Genomic DNA, 19966 nt, shown 5'->3' with positions numbered 1-19966 from the left:
TCTCGAAAAATTTAATTTTCGAGATGCCAATCGGTATAAAACAAAATTACTTGAAACATGGAGAGACTTATTCCACTATTTACTATAACGGTAACATTTGTTTTTTTTAAATATAAGCTTTATAGATGTGATGGAGCTTCAGTTTTTTGAACATGCCCTCAGATTGTAATTTTGTAGGAAAAAAAACTCGTTATAATTATGATGGGGTCTCGTTTTGGGATGTAAACAACAAGCCTCGTTATAGATATTCGATGGAACCTCGTTTTGGGAAGGTTATACTGCTTCTGTAAACAACAATCCTCGTTATAGATTTGATGGAGCCTCGTTTTTAGAAGATGCCCTCAGATTACACCGTTTCTGAAAAAATGAGCCTCGTAGTAGATATGATGGAGCCTCGTATAGGGAAGATGCGCTCAGATTATTTTTTGTTTGTTTAACTGTATTGCTTATGATCATAATATAACATTCCAAGAACTTGGGGTAAGGTAAGATAAAAGAAATGACCAGTGGTCAATTAGACACATCGGCTGATTCTCTCTAATGAAGGCCTGAATCAGACGAAGTGTTCCTAATTCTAATCATGCAGAATTTAAAATAAGTATTTGAAATCTTTTTGGTATCATCAATATTTTAAATAGAATCAATCAATTATTAATATGTTAAACTGGCGTAAAGGTCACGTGCATTTTAAGATGTATTCTATTAATCCTGAAAAAGCATTGAAAGTAAGCATTTTAAATATATATCATCAGAAATTTTTGTGATATATTTTCTTTTACTAGTTTAAAACTACTCTTACTACATGTATGTTTTTTTTTCGATTTCGGTAGTACATGACTGATAGTTGATATTTTGTTTCTCAGTTTTAATGTGTATCAAAGAGATGTCGTTTTTGCATTCACACTGTCAATTATGAATATGATTATAACATTCCTCGTCTTTTCCTCATATAGGTGAGATATCTGTAAATATTAAAAATGACATTATTTTTGTATGTTTTAATATATAAGATATGTACACATGTTTTCTTTACGTTCCAAACACACAATTCGTATTATGATATGTAGAAATAGTGAATACATGAATATCAAGATGGACGGGCGGTACTGTTATTTCGTCTCTTAAGACTATTTGTTTTGTCTCGCTTGTGTGTAAAATTAATTATTATCAATTAGTTAAGAGTATTGCTTGTTTCTGCCTCTATTTGTGCTCCACTTCTGGGTGTCGTCATTTTTCATACTCTAGGGGTTATTTTCACTATCATTATATCCTTCCCTGGAATATTGATGGCTGTTCAGGAGAAAAAAAACCTGACCAATCACAGACCTGCAAAGATTCCTTTCAATTTTACAGGGAGGATGACTCACAACTTCAAAGTAACACAGTCATTTTATTCGATTATTTTGATTTATATTAAAAGTGTAAACTACCTGCTCACTTGATGCCAAACACCAAGCCTTCAGTTTTGTAGTGATACTAGCCCCTGGACTATCGAGGATGGGGTGTCTTTAAGAGAACAAAATTACAACACAGGCATTTGACTCTATAAATATTTTTCTCTCTATATATGTATATGTAATTACTACGTCGCTTGAGGCGGTTGCGGCATAGCAGTTAGTTTCATAAGCAATCACGCCATCTTGCAGGATAGCCATGTAGCAAGAACGCTTGAATCAAACGGCTAATCCGTGTGTTACACCCACTGCCTGTTGAAGTAATCTGTCCTCTGTCCGGATTCGGACGCCATCTTCCTGATAAATCAATGTCATACAGCGGTTGCATCCGTTCAGATTAAAGTGTAGAACAAGCATTCGTGGTTAAAGTATTCTGAATTACGATTCATAATCATGCATTTTAATGAACTCTGATTCATTTACAGATGAAACAAATATATCTATAGTATTAGATATATTACTTTTATATTTCTTATTTAGAACACCAGCGTGTAACAATTATAATAAGATAATGCATATATTGACGCAAAACGGAACATCCTAAAAAGCGGAATGAAAATGGAACTTAGAAAAACATAGACACATATGAAATAAAGTTCAATATTCTCTTTGTCTTTTTTTTCTGAGCATACGAATCTCTGCATGAATTCCTTTTTATTTGTTGGTAACAAAAGAATAATTAAAACTGTTCGTCTGTACTTGACCTGGCTACATGCACCTTGCTGTTACATATACATGTAAGCTCATAAATTATAAAATGCCTTCCAACAGAACAATTGAAATTGCTAAGCAATATCATCATATCATTGCTTAATTTCCATATTCTTTCCAATCAAAGATTAAGCTTCCGCGTAGCCCTCTCAGCCTTTTTGGAAGCTAATGCTTGTACATGTACTGTACACAATTTGCAAACGAGGGGAAGTAACTCGCAAAAGCAATTCACTTCCCAAGAGCTATTTCCCTCGTCTGAAAAAACTAATGATTAAGAAAATAAAATAGGTTTCACTTTGTACTAGTGTTTTAATAAATATCAGAGATTTAGATTATCTATGTTTCTGTAGATATGAAGCCTTAAATGATAGAATCAACTTCGGACTCCCGAGGGGCCGGGACTTTTTTACCTTAACTGTTTAAGATATACGTTTTCATTGTTTTAAAAATACTAACTTTCTTTTTATTATGGCCAAGCAATCTATTGTTATTTTTGTGAAATATGATTTCGAAAATTTTGTCTTTTGGATGTTCTGTTACGGTTGTAACGTTGTATGTTTTGTTGTGTGTTTTAGTTAAGATCTTTTGTAATGTGATTACAAATAAATTACAGTTTGTGCCAAAACCAGTATCAACTTATCTGTCTCCACCTTCATCTCTACTACGGGTACTATGGATGCTTTTCACATACAGTAAGCCACGGATAATGCTTTCTACAGTATCAACAAAGTAAGGGCGTAGGGTGGTACAGAGTATAGAAGAAATAAAGGGTAGGGGGTACAGTGAAAGAGAATAAAGGGTAGGGTACAGAGTAGAGAAATAAAGGGTTGAGGGGTACAGTGTAGAGAATAAAGGGTAGGGGGTACAGGGTTAGAGAATAAAGGGTAGGGGTGCAGAGTAGAGAATAAAGGGTAGGGGTCAGTACAGGGTAAAGGAGAATAAAGGGTAGGGGTACAGGGTAGAGAATAAAGGGTAGTGGGTACAGGGGAAAAGAATAAAGGGTCGAGGGTACAGGGTAGAGAATAAAGGGGTATGGGTTACAGGATAGAGAATAAAGGGTAGAGGGTACAGGAGAAAGAATAAAGGGTAGAGGGGTACAGGAAAGAATAAAGGGTAGGGTAAAGAAATAAAGGGTAGGGGGTACAGGTAGAGAATAAAGGGTAGGGGGTACAGGGTAGAGAATAAAAGGGTAGGGGTACAAGGTAGAGAATATAAAGGGTAGGGGGGTACAGGGTTAAGAGAATAAGAGGGTAGGGGGTACAGTTAGTGAATAAAGGGTAGCGGGTACAGTTTTAGAGAAATTAAGTGTAAGGGGGTCGGGTAGAGAATAAAGGGTTAGGGGGTACAGTTTAGAGAATAAGGGTTAGAGATTAAAGGGTATGGGGGTACACAGTTTAGAGAATAAAGGGTTAGGGTGTACAGTTTTTAGAGAATAAAGGGTAGGGGGCAGAGTTTAGAGAATAAAGGTAGGGTAACAGGTAAAGGGTAGAATAAAGGGTAGGGGTTGTACAGTTTGAGGGGCTAGGCACAGGGTAGAGAATAAAGGGTAGGGGGTCTACAGGGTAGAGAGTATAAGGGTAAGGAGAGTACAGGGTAGAGAATTAAAGGGTAGGGGGTACAGGTGTAGAGGGAATAAGGGGTACAGGGTAGAGAATACAGGGTAGGGGTACAGGAGAGTATAATAAAGGGTTAGGGGGTACAGGGTAGAGAGTACTAGGGTAGGGGGTACAGGTAGTAATAAAGGGGTAGAGAACTAAAGGGTAGGGGGTACAGGGTAGTACAGGGTAGAGGGGTACAGTTTAGGGAATAAAGGGTAGGAGTACAGGGTAGAGGGTAAAGGGTAGGGATGGTACAGGGGTAGAGAATAAAGGGTTGGGGTACAGGGTAGAGAATAAAGGTAGGGGGTACAGGGTAGAGAGTAAAGGGTAGGGGGTACAGGGTAGAGAGAATAAAGGGTAGGGGTACAGGGTTCGATCAGAGAGTAAGGGTAGAGAATAAAGGGTAGGGGGTACAGAGTAGAGGGTAATAAACAGGGTAGGGGGTACAGGGTAGAGAATAAAGGGTAGGGGTACAGGGTAGAGAATAAAGGGTAAGGGAAATACAAGGGTAGGGGGGTACAGGGTAGAGAATAAAGGGTAGGGGTACAGGGGTAGAAAATAAAAGGGTAGGGGTACAGTTTAGGAATAAAGGTAGGGGGTAAAGAGTAGAGAATACAGGGGGGGGTACAGGGTAGAGAATAAAGGGTAGGGGGTACAGGGTAGAGAATAAAGGGTAGGGGTACAGTTTAGAGAATAAAGGGTAGGGGGTACAGGGTAGAGAATAAAGGGTAGGGGGATACAGGGTAGAGAATAAAGGGTAGGGGGTACAGGGAAAATAAAGGGTAGGGGTTACAGGGAAGAGAAATAAAGGGTAGGGGGTACAGGGTAGAGAATAAAGGGTAGGGGGTACAGGGTAGAGAATAAAGGGTAGGGGGTACAGTGTAGAGAATAAAGGGTAGGGGGTACAGGGTAGAGAATAAAGGGTAGGGGGTACAGGGTAGAGAATAAAGGGTAGGGGTACAGGGTAGGGGGGGGTACAGGGTAGAGAATAAAGGGTAGGGGGTACAGGGTAGAGGAATAAAGGGTAGGGGGTACAGGGTAGAGAGAATAAAGGGTAGGGGGTACAGGGTAGAGAATAAAGGGTAGGGGGTACAGGGTAGAGAATAAAGGGTATGGGGTACAGGTAGAGGGTAATAAAGGGTTAGGGGTACAGGGTAGAGAATAAAGGGTAGGGGGACAGGTTAGAGAATAAAGGTAGTGGGTACAGGGTAGAGAGTACAGAGGGGTACAGGGTAGGGGTACAGGGTAGATAATAAAGGGTAGGGGGTACAGGGTAGAGAATAAAAAGGGTAGGGGTACAGTTTAGGGTAGAGAGTATAAAGGGGGGTAGGGGGTACAGGGTAGAGAATAAAGGGTAGGGGGTACAGGGTAGAGAATAAAGGGTAGGGGGTACAGAGTAGAGAGAATAAAGGGTAGGGGGTACAGGGTAGAGAATAAAGGTAGGGGGTACAGTTTAGAGAATAAGAGGTAAAGGGTAGGGGGTACAGGGGTAGAGAATAAAGGGTAGGGGGTACAGGGTAGAGAATAAAGGGTAGGGGGTACAGGGTAGAGAATAAAGGGTAGGGGTACAGGGGAATAAATAATAACAGGGTAGGGGGTACATGGTTATACTGAATAAAGGGTAGGGGGTACAGGGTAGAGGGTACAGGTTAGAGAATAAAGGGTAGGGGGTACAGAGTAGAGAATAAAGGGTAGGGGGGTACAGTTTAGAGAATAAAGGGTAGGGGTTACAGGGAACAGAATAAAGGGTAGGGGGGTAGAGGGTAGGGGGGGTACAGGGTAGAGAATAAAGGGTAGGGGGTACAGGGTAGAGAATAAAGGGTAGGGGGTACAGGGGAGAATAAAGGGGTAGGGGTACAGGGTAGAGAATAAAGGGTAGTGGGGTAGGGGTAGAGAATAAAGGGTAGGGGGTACAGGGTAGAGACTAAAGGGTAGGGGGTACAGGGTAGGAGAATAAAGGGTAGGGGGTACAGGGTATAGAATAATAAAGGTAGGGGTTACATGGGTAGTAGAGGAATAAAGGGTAGGGGGTACAGGGTAGAGAATAAAGGGTAGGGGGTACCATTAAAGGGTAGAGAATAAAGGGTAGAGGGAATAAAGGGTAAGGGGTACAGTTTAGGGAAAAGGGGTTAGGGGGTACAGGGTAGAGAATAAAGGGTAGGGGTACAGGGTAGAGAATAAAGGGTAGGAGTAGGGGGTACAGGGTAGAGGAATAAAAGGGTAGAGAGAAATAGGGGGTACAGGGTAGAGAGATAAAGGGTAGGGGGTACAGGGTAGAGAATAAAGGGTAGGGGTACAGTTTAGGGAATAAAGGGTAGGGGTACAGGGTAGAGGGTACAGGGTAGGGAGTAAAGGGTAGGGGGTACAGTTTAGAGAATAAAGGGTAGAGGGTACAGAAGTAGAGAATAAAGGGTAGGGGGTACAGGGTAGAGAGTAAAGGGTAGGGGGTACAGGGTTAGAGGAATAAAGGGTAGGGGGATAAAGGGTAGGGGGTACAGGGTAGAGAAATAAGGGTAGGGGGTACAGGGTAGAGAATAAGGGTAGGGGGTACAGGGTAGAGGGTAACAGGGTAGGGAATAAAGGGTAGAGAGTAAAGGGTAGGGAGGGTAGGGGGTAGAGGGTACAGGGTAGGGGGTACAGGGTAGAGAATAAAGGGTAGGGGGTACAGTTTAGGGTAGATAAAGGGACAGGGTAGAGAGTACAGGGTAGGGGGTACAGGGTAGAGAGTACAGTGTAGAGAATAAAGGGTAGGGGGTACAGTTTAAGGGAGTATAGGGTAGATAGGTAAGAATAAAGGGTAGGGGGTACAGGTAGGATAGTAGGGGGAGTAAAGGGTAGGGTCCACATGGTAGAGAACTAAAGGGTAGAGGGTACAGGGTAGAGAATAAAGGGTAGGGGCGTACAGAGTAGAGACTAAAGGGTAGGGATACAGTTTAGAGAATATAGGGTAGAGGGGGTACAGGGTAGGGTGTAGAGTAGAAGTACAAAGGGTAGGGGGTACAGTAGTTACGGGAATAAAGGGTAAGGGGTTAACAGTTTAGAGAAGAATAAAGGGTAGGGGGTACAGGGTAGAGAATAAAGGGTAGGGGTGGATAACAGTTTAGAGAGATAAAGGGGGGGGTACTTGGGTAGAGAAATAAAGGGTAGGGGCACATGGTAGAGAGTACAGGGTAGGGGGCTACAGAGTAGGGAATAAAGGGTAAGGGGTACAGTTTAGAGAATAAAAGGGTAGGGGTACAGTTTACAGAATAAAGGGTAGGGGTACAGTTTACAGATAAATAAAGGGTTAGGGGTACAGTTTACAGATCATAAAGGGTAGGGGTACAGTTTACAAGAATAAAGGGTAGGGGATACAGTTTAGAGAAAGTAAAGGGTAGTGGGTACAGTTTAGAGAAATAAAGGGTAGGGGTACAGTTTAGAGAATAAAGGGTAGGGGGTACAGTTTAGAGAAATAAAGTGTAGGGGGTTACAGGGTAGAGAATAAAGGGTAGGGGTACAGTTTAGAGAAATAATGGGTAGGGGATACAGTTTAGAGGAATATAGGGTAGGGGTACAGTTTAGAGGAATATAGGGTTGGGGATGGATACAGTTTAGGAATAAAGGGTATTGGGTACACAGTTGTAGAGAATAAAGGGTAGGGGTTACAGTTTAGAGTAATAAAGGGTTGGGGGTACATGGATAGAGAATAAAGGGTAGGGGGTACAGGGTAGAGAATAAAGTGTAGGGGATAAAGGGTTATGGGATACAGTTTAGAGAATAAAGGGTATGAGGGGTTGTACAGTTTAGAGAATAAAGGGTAGGGGTTACAGTTTAGAGAATACAGGGTAGGGGCATACAGGGTAGAGAATATAAGGGTAGGGGGTACAGTTTAGAGAATAAAGGGGTAGGGGTACAGTTTAGAGAATAAAGGGTAGGGGGGTACAGGGTTAGAGAATAAAGGGTAGGGGGTACAGTTTAGAGAATAAAGGGTAGGGGGTACAGTTTAGAGAATATAAAGGGTAGGGGTACAGGGTTTTGGAACAGGGTAAGGGGTAGAGATAAAGGGTTAGTAGGGGTACAGGGTAGAGAATAAAGGGTAGGGGGTACAGTTTAGAGAATTAGGGTAGGGGGTACAGTTTAGAGAATAAAGGGTAGGGGGTACAGTTTAGAGAATAAAGGGGTAGGGGGTACAGGCGTAGAGAATAAAGGGTAGGGGTACAGGGTAGAGGTGTACAGGTAGAGAATAAAGGGTAGGGGTACAGGTAGAGAATAAAGGGTAGGGGTACAGGTACAGGGGTAGGTAGAGAATATAAGAATAGGGGGTACAGGGTAGATGAGAATAAAGGGTAGGGGGTACAGGGTAGAGAATAAAGAGTAGGGGAGAGTACAGAGTAGAGAATAAAGGGTAGGGTACAGTGTAGAGAATAAAGGGTAGGGGGTACAGGGTAGAGAATAAAGGGTGGGGTGCAGAGTAGAGAATAAAGTGTAGGGGTACAGTTTAGGGAATAAAGGGAAGAGAGTACAGGGTAGAGACAGGGTAGAGAATAAAGGGTAGTGGGTACAGGGAAAAGAATAAAGGGTCGAGGGTACAGGGAAAAGAATAAAAGGGCATGGGGTACAGGATAGAGAATAAAGGGTAGGGGGTACATGGAAAAGAATAAAGGGTCGAGGGTACAGGGAAAAGAATAAAGGGTAGGGGGTACAGGGAAGAGAATAAAGAATAGGGGGTACAGGGTAGAGAATAAAGGGTAGGGGGCACATGGTAGAGAATAAAGGGTAAGGGGTACAGTGTAGAGAATAAAGGGTAGGGGACACATGGTAGAGAATAAAGGGTAGGGGGCACAGGGTAGAGAATAAAGTGTAGGGGATGCAGGGTAGAGAATACATGGTAAAGAGTACAGACATGCGTTTGTCTCTCTATATATAAGTATTTTCATGTATAGGGAGAAAGAGAGAACAAAATGTCTATTGGGCCAAACGCCTGTGGTACAGAGTAGAGGGTACAGGTAGAGGGTAGAGGGTAGGTGGTATAAGTAGAAAGTACAAGTGGAGAGTATACATGTACATGTAGAGGGTATAGTACAACATGCATGCACAGGGACCTGCAAGCAAAATTTTAACCAAACAGTATACATATACATTATAGTATCAGTAAGATATAATAATATATTATAGATACTATAATAAATATATATACTGATGGTTAAAATTTTCTGCTACCAGGTCCCTGTGCATGCATCATGTGTATAGGATGGAGGGGCAGGTGCCTGTAGCTGTACTAAAGACTCGCATGCATCCACGTCAATTCCATGTTAGAACTGAATCAGATATACACAAAATTAATAATAAATTATCTTTTACCTGCATCGCAAATTATAGTTCTTAGTTACACAACAAATCAAATACAGTCATAAAAAACATACGCCAAATACAGTCATAAAAAACATACGCCGATTGCCAAAATATCTCAAAAGGATGGATACAGGGTGTATAATTACCCGCTGGTTTATTTATTGACTTCATTATTGATATGCCATAATGCTATTGCATATCATACATTAGCTTTATTGTTATATTATATTGTCGTAAATCTAACTGTAGTGTTTTGAAAGTAAGCAATGATATGCAATTGTTTTTGCAACATTCGAGAGTTGTGGATTTTTTCACATTTCTATATCAATGTACAAGCCTAATGTCATTTTAAAAGTTCGAAATTGTTGGGCCAGAAACGCTATCACTGTGCCTTAAACTAAAATATAACAGAGATTTAAATAGTAAACTCTGAATATAATTAAATAAGAAAAAAATACATACATAACCGTGGTATTGAATGATCTATTCCTACATTACCCTACCTAAGCTACATATATATATATAACAAAACCTACAACCTACTCTGTGGCGATTTACAATAAGCCTTCACTTTTCGAATGCCATCAGAGGACCTTTATGTAACATGCATGGCGTGACTGACCGTACTCCGGACCCCGCATGACTGACCCTACACCGGACCCCGTAGCTTACATTTAGCCGTTCGGTTGCAAATAGTATGGAAATTAAACAATCATATGATAATATTGCTTAGCAATACCTTCCCGTAATGGTAAAAAACACGCTTTCTTTGTAGTAAACGTAGTAAAACAAGACACGTGCTTATACCTCATTCATGCCATTGGTCAAATATATGGAACTGTGTTACGGGTAACTAGTGATCACATTATTGTGTGTTTACTTCCAAATATAGTGATTTCTCTGACCTGGTATTTAATATATATATTTTTGACGAAGATCTTATTTTCTTTGTGTTGTATTTATCTGTTCTGAAACCTAAAGTAGGTAAATATATGTAAATTTAGAATTCTACGAATTTAGCCGGGAGTAGCCATCTTCGCTAATCCTAGATTAGACGGTTAGACCGATTGAATCTGTCAATTCGCATTATATCATTTATAGATAAAACGTGGAAATGGCAGTTTATAACTCATTTCAGGTCACTATTTATAGTAAAACAGTAAGTATGTGCAAGTCAAAATGATATGCATGCAATATATAATAACATTTTGGTGTCTTAATATTTTAAGATAAATCAATTTTCCGAAAAAATGACAAGCAAACTATCACTATATTTGGAAGTAAACACACAGTCACGTGATCACAAGTTACCCATAATACATTTCTATATTTCGGCCAATGAGGTACAAGCACGTGACTGATTTTACTACGTTTTACTACCAATTACGGGGAAAATCCCCCGCAGCTCGTGCATTTGAAATTGTATCATACAATGTATCATTGTTTAATTTCCCTATTCTTTCCAACCAAACGGTTAAGCTTCCACGTAGCCTACATAGCGTTTTGGAAAGATAATACATGTAATCAAAGGCGTTTGGCTCTAGACATTTTTCTCTCTGTATATGTAATACTGTGTCTAGACATTTTTCTCTCTATACATGTAATATTGTACACAGTACAGAGAGAAAATGTCTATAGAGTCAAACGCCTGTGGTCCGACCAGTTGAAATCTGACTGTTTTCCATGTTTCTGGATACCTAGATATTTATACGGCATGTTAATAGTGTATCGTATATCAAATTAAAGATAAATTACCTGTAATGTATCTGGCTGTCGATTGAAATATCCCCATTGTCACATCTTATACGGTTTGTAAATAATCACACTTTTTCTGAAATTGTGTTGTGTTGTATGGTCGACCGAGTTATAGACCTTAACACAGTATTATATACATGTATATAGAGAGAGAAAAATGTCTATAGAGCCAAATGCCTGTGATGTAATCACTAGTATCACAAGGGAATGCATGTATAATAGAAAGAAATCAGAGTTACAGGGATTCCTACACAGAGAAATAATAATGAAATGGAAATAAAAATCCCATCGGCCTTATTTGTAAGTGACGATATGAATCCAAATTAATTTAAAAATGTTCTAAACTTACTTCAAGGTGTTCTGTTAAATAGTTAAACGTTAATGTTTGACGGTCTAGAGGTGCAAAGATATATGTATCAAAATATTAATATTTCGAAAGATCGATTTTAGAATGAAGTTCAATATTCTGGTGGTATGTATCTTTCTTCTTTCAAACACAGGTACATAATGTACCACGGTGTAATCAAAGCTCCCCTAAACCCTGATTGGCCTTCCCGTATGTTTGTCCTGGTGCAAATGCAGAGTGTTACAATGTACTAATGCTACACTTACATCTACATTTGTCTATTCCCTTCGTTGGTGGCTGGATCGGATGTCCCTAATATGATATGGCTAGGCGACTTTTCACAGGACACATCTACCAACCAGCAAGTGTGTCCTTGGGGATCCCGTTTTTCTTATGGTATGAGTGACTGGTCGGGAGTCAGCTGACGAGTTAGCTTGAAATATCATTGCTGATGCCGGATGGGTAAGCTGGGGAGGTGAGCTAATAGTGTGGAACGGGCCAAAGAGTCTGGCGTTTGGTTCTATAGACTTTTTTTCTCTCTCAGTATAAATGTAATACTGTGTCAAGTGTAATACTGTGTCAATTGACACAGTATTACATATATATAGAGACACAGTACTAGTATTATATATAGAGAGAGAAAAATGTTTATAGAGCCAAACGCCTGTGATGGAATGTAGTAAACACGGGCACAATATATCTCATTTTATATTTGAATATGATTGGTCCATATATTGATATAAACTGTAACTAATTCTCAGGTCCCTGTGCTCGGGAGTGTAACTCGGACTGGTTCCCATAATACTCTACTGTCTATACGGTATTATGCCATAGGCGTTTGGCTCTATAGACAGTTTTCTATATATATATATATATGTAACACTGTGTCGACACAGTACTAGTATTACATACATGTATATATTGAGAGAAAAATGTCTATAAAGCCAAACGCCTGTGATTATACAATGTAATATCGATAATGCGTTTGTACCAGATTCACATATGTATACATTATAGATCCAATATTCCAGTTTTTATTTTCAATAGTTACACTTTAGCGACCTATAGATACATATGTATACAAACTTCGTTCAATTGTTTTAAATCTATTATAAGTATAAAACCAGTAGGTATACAGAAACGTCAATTTTGTATGCTAATAACAAGTCGATATAAATAACAATGAGTGTATTAAAATATTCAATTGTCACGCCAGAAATCCGATATTATCAGAACAAATCTATTCATTAAAATACCATTATCTTCTTCACGCTACTGCGTCTAATGTAAAGCAACAGACACGCTATATACAAATGCCACTACACAACTATATATGGACAGGTAAGAAACCAACACAGAATACTTGTCTTCATTCTAACTTCCAATAATACAATCTAATAAGAAAAAGTTTTAATATACATATTTCGTGAATGTATTATATCTTCAATTGATAGAGTCTATTCAAGTTCTTGGCAGGTTGTGGCCGCGATGTGATTTAACTCAATACCTTGTTAACCCAAGCGGACACCTGATTTCTAGTCTGATATATATATCTAGCAGGTTTAAACAAATTAAAACGTATTGGCCTGGTATAAGTAAATAATCTTTATCGTAAAGTCGATAGGTCTAAATTCTTTAATACAGAATCGCCTGGTTACCGCTGATATTAGAAGGCAGCGGATTAAAGCACTATATTACCTTTGTAGTTTAACAGGTAAATCCCAGGTATATAGGATTAACTTTATATAATACACAGGTATGAATGTGCATTGGATACACACAACACACGGAGCTATTTGTTAAATCGATTTTCTGTGGATATTTTTTGTTGTAAATTTTCCACCTGGATGTTTTTAGAGTGTACCCTATTTTGTGTTTCAGCAGTTTGTGACATGTGACCTCAAATTGACGTGCTGTTTGGATTTTATCATTATTTACACATTTGATTTCCTGGATTTTACAGTTATACAACGAACATGTCGAAACGTGGAAAGGTAATTCACGATTGCTTTTTTAAAACGTTTTTTTGGTGAAATGGTTAACTAAATAAATGTTTTTGTTAGTACCCGGATTTGAAGCAATTCTCAGGATACCCGGCTATAAGGTTTTAACCTTTGGATATACGATACCGTATTTATTGTGTGGTTGTTTTATCTTTGCAACACCATACTAAGCATTCTTTTATTAGTATTCTTAAAAAAACCCACATGACAACACTAACAAGGGCTACGATATGTCTGGTGTCGGGACCAAAGATAACTAGGGCTATGATATGTCTGGTGTCGGGACCAAAGATAACTAGGGCTATGATATGTCTGGTGTCGGGACCAAAGATAACTAGGGCTATGATATGTCTGGTGTCGGGACCAAAGATAACTAGGGCTATGATATTTCTGGTGTCGGGACCAAAGATAACTAGGGCTATGATATGTCTGGTGTCGGGACCAAAGATAACTAGGGCTATGATATGTCTGGTGTCGGGACCAAAGATAACTAGGGCTATGATATGTCTGGTGTCGGGACCAAAGATAACTAGGGCTATGATGTGTAATGTCCTCGGGACCAAAGATAACTAGGGCTATGATATGTCTGGTGTCGGGACCAAAGATAACTAGGACTATGATATGTCTGGTGTCGGGACCAAAGATAACTAGGACTATGATATTTCTGGTGTCGGGACCAAAGATAACTAGGACTATGATATGTCTGGTGTCGGGACCAAAGATAACTAGGACTATGATATGTCTGGTGTCGGGACCAAAGATAACTAGGACTATGATATGTCTGGTGTCGGGACCAAAGATAACTAGGGCTATGATATGTCTGGTGTCGGGACCAAAGATAACTAGGGCTATGATATGTCTGGTGTCGGGACCAAAGATAACTAGGGCTATGATATGTCTGGTGTCGGGACCAAAGATAACTAGGACTATGATATGTCTGGTGTCGGGACCAAAGATAACTAGGACTATGATATGTCTGGTGTCGGGACCAAAGATAACTAGGACTATGATATTTCTGGTGTCGGGACCAAAGATAACTAGGGCTATGATATGTCTGGTGTCGGGACCAAAGATAACTAGGGCTATGATATGTCTGGTGTCGGGACCAAAGATAACTAGGGCTATGATATGTCTGGTGTCGGGACCAAAGATAACTAGGGCTATGATATGTCTGGTGTCGGGACCAAAGATAACTAGCTATGATATGTCTGGTGTCGGGACCAAAGATAACTAGCTATGATATGTCTGGTGTCGGGACCAAAGATAACTAGGGCTACGATATTTCTGGTGTCGGGAACAAAGATAACTAGGGCTATGATATTTCTGGTGTCTGGACCAAAGATAACTAGGGCTATGATATGTCTGGTGTCGGGACCAAAGATAACTAGGGCTATGATATGTCTGGTGTCGGGACCAAAGATAACTAGGGCTATGATATGTCTGGTGTCGGGACCAAAGATAACTAGGGCTATGATAAGTCTGGTGTCGGGACCAAAGATAACTAGGGCTATGATATGTCTGGTGTCGGGACCAAAGATAACTAGGGCTATGATATTTCTGGTGTCGGGACCAAAGATAACTAGGGCTATGATATGTCTGGTGTCGGGACCAAAGATAACTAGGGCTATGATATGTCTGGTGTCGGGACCAAAGATAACTAGGGCTATGATATGTCTGGTGTCGGGACCAAAGATAACTAGGGCTATGATATGTCTGGTGTCGGGACCAAAGATAACTAGGGCTATGATATGTCTGGTGTCGGGACCAAAGATAACTAGGGCTATGATATGTCTGGTGTCGGGACCAAAGATAACTAGGGCTATGATATGTCTGGTGTCGGGACCAAAGATAACTAGGGCTATGATATGTCTGGTGTCGGGACCAAAGATAACTAGGGCTATGATATGTCTGGTGTCGGGACCAAAGATAACTAGGGCTATGATATGTCTGGTGTCGGGACCAAAGATAACTAGGGCTATGATATGTCTGGTGTCGGGACCAAAGATAACTAGGGCTATGATACGTCTGGTGTCGGGACCAAAGATAACTAGGGCTATGATATGTCTGGTGTCGGGACCAAAGATAACTAGGGCTATGATATGTCTGGTGTCGGGACCAAAGATAACTAGGGCTATGATATGTCTGGTGTCGGGACCAAAGATAACTAGGGCTATGATATGTCTGGTGTCGGGACCAAAGATAACTAGGGCTATGATATGTCTGGTGTCGGGACCAAAGATAACTAGGGCTATGATATGTCTGGTGTCGGGACCAAAGATAACTAGGGCTATGATATGTCTGGTGTCGGGACCAAAGATAACTAGGGACCAAAGATAACTAGGACTATATGTTAAGTCCTCCATACCAGACTCAGACAAAATATAGAGTTTCCAGTTAATACATTTTTATCCGGTAATAATAATAAATTAATGATGTGTAAAGGCTTTGTAGCTGTATAAGAGTTCCTGTTCTTTCCAATGTTTGTCTAACGCATTTTTGAAGGAGTTTATATTTGGCGCCATCACTACATTCTCTGGTAGATCGTTCCATATCTCAGTAGCTCTTAGTGAAAAAAAGTTTCTCCTAATCTCATAGTTAGATCTTGTATGGAATAGCTTCCTCCTATGCCCCCTGCTGCTCTCGCGGTCCGTTCCATAAAGATAAAATGTTACAACATTCGGAGTCATATACTCCATCTCAAATTTTGAAGAGTTCTATCATGTCTCCTCGTATTCTTCTATATGCCAATGTTGGTAATTTCAGTTTCTCCAGCCTTTGACTGTATGCTAGATGTGACATTCCTGGTAGACATTTTGTCGCTCTTCTTTGGACATTTTCTATCATTTCTATATGCTTCTGTAGGTAAGGTGTCCATACGGGGCAAGCATAGTCCAAATGAGACCGAACTAAGCATTTATATAGCGGAATAAATGATTTGATGTCTAAAAACTGAAAAGTTCTTCTCAAAAGTCCAAACATGGAATTGGCTTTTTTTTTTTTTTTTTTAACTTTCTCCGATATATGAATATGGCTGTCGAAGCTTAACGTGGAATCTACAACTACTCCTATATCTTTTTCTTGGTCTATATGTTGCAGTGTTTTTCCATTGAGATGGTATTGTATAATTTCCTCACATTGGTTTCTTGTTCTCTGTTTGTGTATCCTCATGTGTTTACATTTATCTGGGTGCATTTTTAGAAGCCACTTTTCACTCCATTTCGACATTGTATTTCTGATATGATAATAAAATTCTGACTAAAAATGGAATCGAGTGGAAATATTTCTTTTTAAAATGAATAAACATATATAAAAGAAAGAAAGTCTTTTTCAGTTAGAAAAGGGAAAATTTCGACATTTTTGTTCAGGCACGTGTAACCGTAGGCGTACTAGGAAACAATTATACATTTGTACTTGTTAATAGCTCCACGACATATTCGTTTATAAACCATATATGTTAATTTAACTTTGTTTCATATTAAATCATATACAGAGTCTACTTATACTTTTCTCTTTTGATTTCAGTCGAGAGGGAAAGACAAGGGAAAGAAGCAGGTAAGTGCTTGAGAACTCTTCAATCTAGAGAGTACGAAAGTGAAATCGTACATAGCAACAAAATGGCGGCGAAAAGCCAGAAAGTTGGTGGAAAGGGTAGCAAAAGCGCCCTTTCTAACCCATCACAGGGGAAAGGCGATCCTAAAAATAAGAAAAAGGTTACCCTTGAAGGAGTAAGCACTGAATTATTTATTTATACATAACTGATGTTTGGTGACACAGTACGACATGGAAATTTAAACATAAACAACTAGCCTAGAGAGTCGTGACTTGTTTATTATCGTATCACGGTCATATTTCTTCTTTAGTTTGTCACCATCCGTCAATAGTGACGATTATATAGGTGAGGTGATACGGCTTAGTGGCGTGGGGGAGGGGATTATTTACAGTGGGTTTTTTTTTTGTCCTTCTCTGGCGCTGGGGTAGATAAAAGTAGATAATTGTTACATGTAGTTGATAACAATGAGGTGTTTATTTGTGGGCGGGGGCTTCAAGGGCTACGTTGTAATGTTTGCATTGAAGCCATCCAGTGTAGTGTTTTGTACTGTTGTCACAGGGAGAAGATTCCAGTGTGTGATGGTGTATGGGAAAAAGGAATACTTAAATGTATCCTTTGTGGCTGTGATGTCTGTATGCATATATAGGGATGTGTGTGTCTAGTGCGGGTGTCTACAGGTTTTAGGTATTGTTCTGGGTTGAGGGCAACGAGGTGGTGTGTGATTTTATAGAATAATATACATACATAGTATAGTAGTTTTCCAATACAGGAACACATTATGTTTCTCTACACTGAACTCAAATAAATGATAAAAGTTAATTACATTACAGTTCATTTTCTGGTTATGGCATGGTTGCCCTGTAGTTATAAATTTTGGTGAGGAGGAAGCTTTGGGAGGACCGGGACTTTTGGGGTCATCACTACTGGAGAGGGTGCTTGTGTCATGTAGGTGTGAGAATTTGTTGTAGATGTCAGTTGGGGATGTATCAAAGAGTGTGGAGGAGAAATTAGGAAGACCACAGGTTAGGCAGTCCCAGACTACACTACTGTGGTCTAAGTGCTTGAGTTGGGATTTATTTATCCCTTGGCAGTCAACATGGTACCAAACGTTGCAGATGTCATAACACGCTGCATTTGATTTCCATGTCACTGCCTTCGAGCAAGTCCCGCAGGGGTATCTGGGAGTCCTCTAAACAAATCTATCTTGATTAGACGAGATATGTATCCTTATGAAGAGCGCTCTCTCTGTTATAATGTATTTTGATAAAATTAAAAAGGAAAGAAACAAGATTGTCGAGACCTTCGGCATTAATTGAATAATAAAAATAACAAACAATATTAAGAGTAAGGCAGCAGTTTCCTGTAAGAATGAAGATTCAAAGTCAAACATTGGACACGTAGGAATGAAATATGAATAAAGCAAAAATTAAAAGCTAGTAAACAGACATCGCGAAAGTTGAAAAAATTGCCGGACATTCGGACCTGGAAGGACTTTGAGTAAGCCGGACCAAACAATATTTTGCTGGACCGAAAATTAATGTGAATTTTTGAAGTAAACATAATTTCCTGCTATTAGTATCCAGGCAACTGTTTTCATGATTATCTTATGTAGTTTATGTTTTTGCCAGGTTTGGCACCTGCATCATACTTCAGAGACACCATTTCTACCTACTTCTGGTACTCAATAAGCTAGACGGTCGGTCCGGACCAGATTTTAAAATAGGCGGTCTGAGTCAAATTTTGCCGGACATGTCCGTTGGACCGGCAAATTTCGCAATGTCTGTAGTAAATGATGTCGAGCTAACATAGATTTCAAATTATATAGTATAGCTGTATGTACTGTTTTACCACTGTTTTGTATGATATAGCAAGTCAGCTGTGGAATCTTTATCTAAGAAAACACTCTGGATGACAGTTTTCGCCTATAATCGTCACTATTGAGGGATGGCGAATACATAAAGAAGAAGAAAAGATACAACTTATAATACTGTACACACTTACAACATAAGTTACAAACATTTACTGTAGGTGTTTTTTGTAGTATAAGCTACAGGTTTTTTTACCTCAAAAGCAAAAGAAAAAAAATTAAATCAGACACTGGTTTAAAAAAAAAAAAGGAGGATTAAAAAAAAATTACATGGAATCTGATGAAACGTTGAGGAACATAATAGTGAGCTGAGACACTGGCTGTAAAAGTAAAGTTGTTCAAAACACAAATCTTTTATGCACTCTATCTTATTGAGTAGTACAATATGTTCCGTCAAATATATATAAATGATCTATAAATTTTAGCTAGCAGAAGTTTATAATGATATTGAAATACTGAAATAAAAGTTATATTCATTTAATCATAACCTGGATTATGATGATAATGCTGACGCTAAACGTTATATCTTATCTTCTTCAAAGATATTCTATCGTACATATATCATTTTATTTCATATCATACGGCTGTACTAGTATGTTAACTTCAGTATAAAACTATATGAACGGACTGTTAAATAATAAGATGTAGAACATTTAATTTTTCAGTAATGAATTATACGTGTAAAAAAAAACTCTTTACATTAAACCGTACATACAGTTGTTGTACCTGACAAGACACACAAATTATACAATAAAACCTCTTTACATTCAGATCATGATAACATTGTGTACCTGACAATTATGACTTCCATTCAATGTGTAGTGCATTTAAAACATATGTTGGTACATTTTGTATGGATACATTGGAAGGCAGATAAAAATCAGCATATGTAGTGTGAACAAAAAATCAAACAGTCACACTGAAACTAGCCTCCAAAAGACACAGGTTTTACCAATGTAACAGCATATGGAAAAATGAAGTGGACAGTACAGGTATTCATACCTGGAACCATCCAATTTCTAGACTGATGCTCTCACCTGTTAAGATTCCATGTCACTCAAGATGGATTTGGTCAATTTAGTACTGTACAAACAATTAGCTAGAGCCAAAGATGTTATCCAGTCAAGTTTTATTTGACCAAAGGTATTTTAAAGTCCAGTCTGAATCTCCATTTTTCGGTCCATCAATAACATCTTTAACACTGGAATATCCTTGTCCTCTACCCAGCTCTGGACTTTTGATTCACCTTGACAGGTTATTTAACAATAAGTATTGTTCAGCCATGGCATAATTGGCACAGTCCAGTATACTCCCATAACATGAGAGTCGACTGGTCAGCCGTTTTTTTATC

General features: G+C 39.2%; 1 protein-coding gene across 8 annotated transcripts in view; it reads left to right on the top strand.

Annotated features, from left to right (window-relative positions):
- Positions 1–12521: 12521 nt before the first annotated feature.
- The window catches only part of LOC138335358 (ciliary-associated calcium-binding coiled-coil protein 1-like), a 20329-nt gene continuing 12884 nt past the window's right edge, over positions 12522–19966 (top strand). For 3 of the 8 annotated variants that reach the window (XM_069284408.1, XM_069284407.1, XM_069284406.1), the window contains exon 1: positions 16774–16923. In XM_069284408.1, the coding sequence (XP_069140509.1) occupies positions 16813–16923 (111 nt within the window). In that variant the 5' untranslated portion in view covers positions 16774–16812. The other 5 variants (XM_069284411.1, XM_069284412.1, XM_069284413.1 and 2 more) reach the window with 5 other exon arrangements.

Source organism: Argopecten irradians, chromosome 11, assembly GCF_041381155.1.
Source record: "Argopecten irradians isolate NY chromosome 11, Ai_NY, whole genome shotgun sequence".
NCBI classification, from domain to species: Eukaryota; Metazoa; Mollusca; class Bivalvia; order Pectinida; family Pectinidae; genus Argopecten; species Argopecten irradians.
Note: the sequence above shows the minus strand (reverse complement) of the source record. Positions and strands in the feature narration are given on the sequence as shown.